General features: G+C 31.2%; 1 protein-coding gene across 1 annotated transcript; it reads right to left on the bottom strand.

Moving 5' to 3' along the window:
- Nucleotides 1-489: 489 nt before the first annotated feature.
- On the bottom strand, nucleotides 490-1,235 carry LOC123003896 (natterin-3-like). The gene is made up of 4 exons (XM_044396936.1): nucleotides 1,134-1,235; nucleotides 884-1,080; nucleotides 693-836; nucleotides 490-643 (listed from the first exon to the last, which is right to left on the bottom strand). The coding sequence occupies exons 1-4, from the start codon at nucleotides 1,195-1,197 to the stop codon at nucleotides 557-559; spliced, it is 492 nt and encodes a 163-aa protein (XP_044252871.1). The 5' UTR covers nucleotides 1,198-1,235; the 3' UTR covers nucleotides 490-556.
- Nucleotides 1,236-2,104: the final 869 nt, after the last annotated feature.

Here is a 2,104-nt window from a genome sequence, read left to right as displayed (position 1 = left end):
AAATAATACACACACAATATTTGCCAACCCATTATTTTTAATTAAAATTAAAAATATTATACAGGGTGTTTCACACAACTTTACGAGGCTTGCATCTAATGTACGCACCCAAATATACAAAATTCACAAAACACTAGATAGGTACAGAAAATATACATTTAATTATTTAATTTTTGGAAACCCATGACAGTAGTTGTCAAACTAATCACTGTTTCACTAATAGTCATAAACTGCAGATTTTCAGAAACAATTATCATTTATTCTATCAAGAGATGGCATAATTATGATTCTATTTTAACTATCTTAATCACTAACTAACTAAAAATGTTTTAAAGGGCGAACAAACTAGAAAAGATTATTCAATTTTTCAAAATTTTTAATCGAGTTTGTATCGGAATATGTATTATTGATTGCATTTTAGAGGCGCTGGCCTCGTAAAATTATGTGAAACACCCTGTATTCTCAGTTTATAAATGACCAGATTCGTACAATCTGATTAAAAAAAAAAATAAAGTTTTAAAAGCAAGACCAATTCATCAATTTCAAATATCACATTTCAATGCAAGACCAAAACTTCATAACTTTTAAACATTATTTCCTTACCATTGTAAGGAACATAAAGGCACTTGTGAGATGAATGTACCTACGACAAAAATATGAAAATTGGCACTAATATGACACTACATACCTACCTTTCCAACTTTCGTAACACCCCCCATATTTACTCGACCAATATACAAAGTTTCTCCAGAAGCTGTTTTTCCAGCAGGGATTGCTCCTGCTGGTACTTGTCCATCTCTTGACGGCAACCAACACATTTTTTTTTCGCATAAAATCTAAATTAATCAAGGTTAACACAAGAAGGCAACAATTTTAAAATTACCTTGAAATCATTAACTTTTATTTCACGTCCATCATAACTGACATATGCTTCTCGTCTTCTAGGAATAATTTTACATGGCAGTTCATCACGCTGATAGTAGCTTAAACCGGCAAAAATATCACTTCCGTCCAAATCGTTTCCGCATTTCACGGCATTGGGAGGAATGTTGAAATTAGAACAATGGACCCAATGAAAACCTAAAAAAAAATTTTTTTTTAACTTTAACCAGTGAAAGAAATTTGCATCAAACCTGACATGTTTAAATGTGTAGGATGTCTGTATAAGTATAATCTGGACTTTCTATTTATATACATACTGCCAACAATATGCCATGATATTTTATGATATGATATCCTAATGTTTGTGTGGATAAATTGATAACACAAAAAACGTATTTATGGTTATCTCTTTTCAACATTTYTAAACAGCCTTGTTGCTCTYTTGCTACGTATTTGCGTAAGGTCGGTAACACTATTTATCTCACTTTAACAAATGTGATTAAAGTAACGCAGGGCTTAGTGACGTACGTCAAATAATAGTCCGGTCAAATTAGTCATAAAAATAGTGGTCAAATAACGAAAATTCCGACAGAGCAAAATTTTGGTGGAGACCTTGGGTATATCATTAGAAATAAAGTGTCAAAAGCCCCCATCGATCCCATGTGTGCTAAAAAAGTTTTTCGGGGTCAAAGGTCAATATTTGACGTTTTTTAGATTTTTTTCGAAAACGGCAAGTTTTATCAAAAAAGTAGCCCAGACGAAAAATATAGATCTTAAAATTATCTACAAAATGGTCTTTATACTTTTTTTGCAAGAATCACCATTCCTGAGATATCGCGATTTTAAAAGTTGAAGGAGTAACGTTCTACATCATATGCACATACAGAGTGCGCCAGAACTCGCGCCCCAAAGACAAATGCCATGTAGGATAAGGTACCAGGAACATAAAAAAATTAAAAAAAAAATTCTATCTATAAAAATTTCGAAGTTATGAGAGTTTAAATTTTGCACTTTGACTCTTATTTATTTCTGTAGGATAAATAATTTTCCACGTTTTTTTGCTACAGGCTATTAGAAAAGGAAACAAAGAAGCTGTATCCTAAGTTGTAACTCTGTTTAATGTTATTTGTAGCTTTTATTGACAAAATTTTTGTACCTTTATCAAATAATTATAAAAAAACATATACAAGGTCATCAGTATTAATAAAAAAATGACAAATGT

This window comes from Tribolium madens, unplaced genomic scaffold (assembly GCF_015345945.1).
Source record: "Tribolium madens isolate multiple individuals breed KSU strain unplaced genomic scaffold, Tmad_KSU_1.1 Scaffold_1;HRSCAF=32;Tcas5.2_LG8, whole genome shotgun sequence".
Classification (NCBI taxonomy): Eukaryota; Metazoa; Arthropoda; class Insecta; order Coleoptera; family Tenebrionidae; genus Tribolium; species Tribolium madens.
Note: the sequence above shows the minus strand (reverse complement) of the source record. Positions and strands in the feature narration are given on the sequence as shown.

Excerpts from the sequence above, each read along its gene's own strand:
- LOC123003896 (XM_044396936.1), bottom strand. The coding sequence starts at position 1,197 with ATGTATATAAATAGAAAGTCCAGATTATACTTATACAGACATCCTACA. Across the intron at positions 837-883 it reads TAAAAGTTAATGATTTCAAG|ATTTTATGCGAAAAAAAAAT; the intron begins GTAATTTTAAAA and ends TGATTAATTTAG. Across the intron at positions 644-692 it reads GTGTTACGAAAGTTGGAAAG|GTACATTCATCTCACAAGTG; the intron begins GTAGGTATGTAG and ends TTTTTGTCGTAG.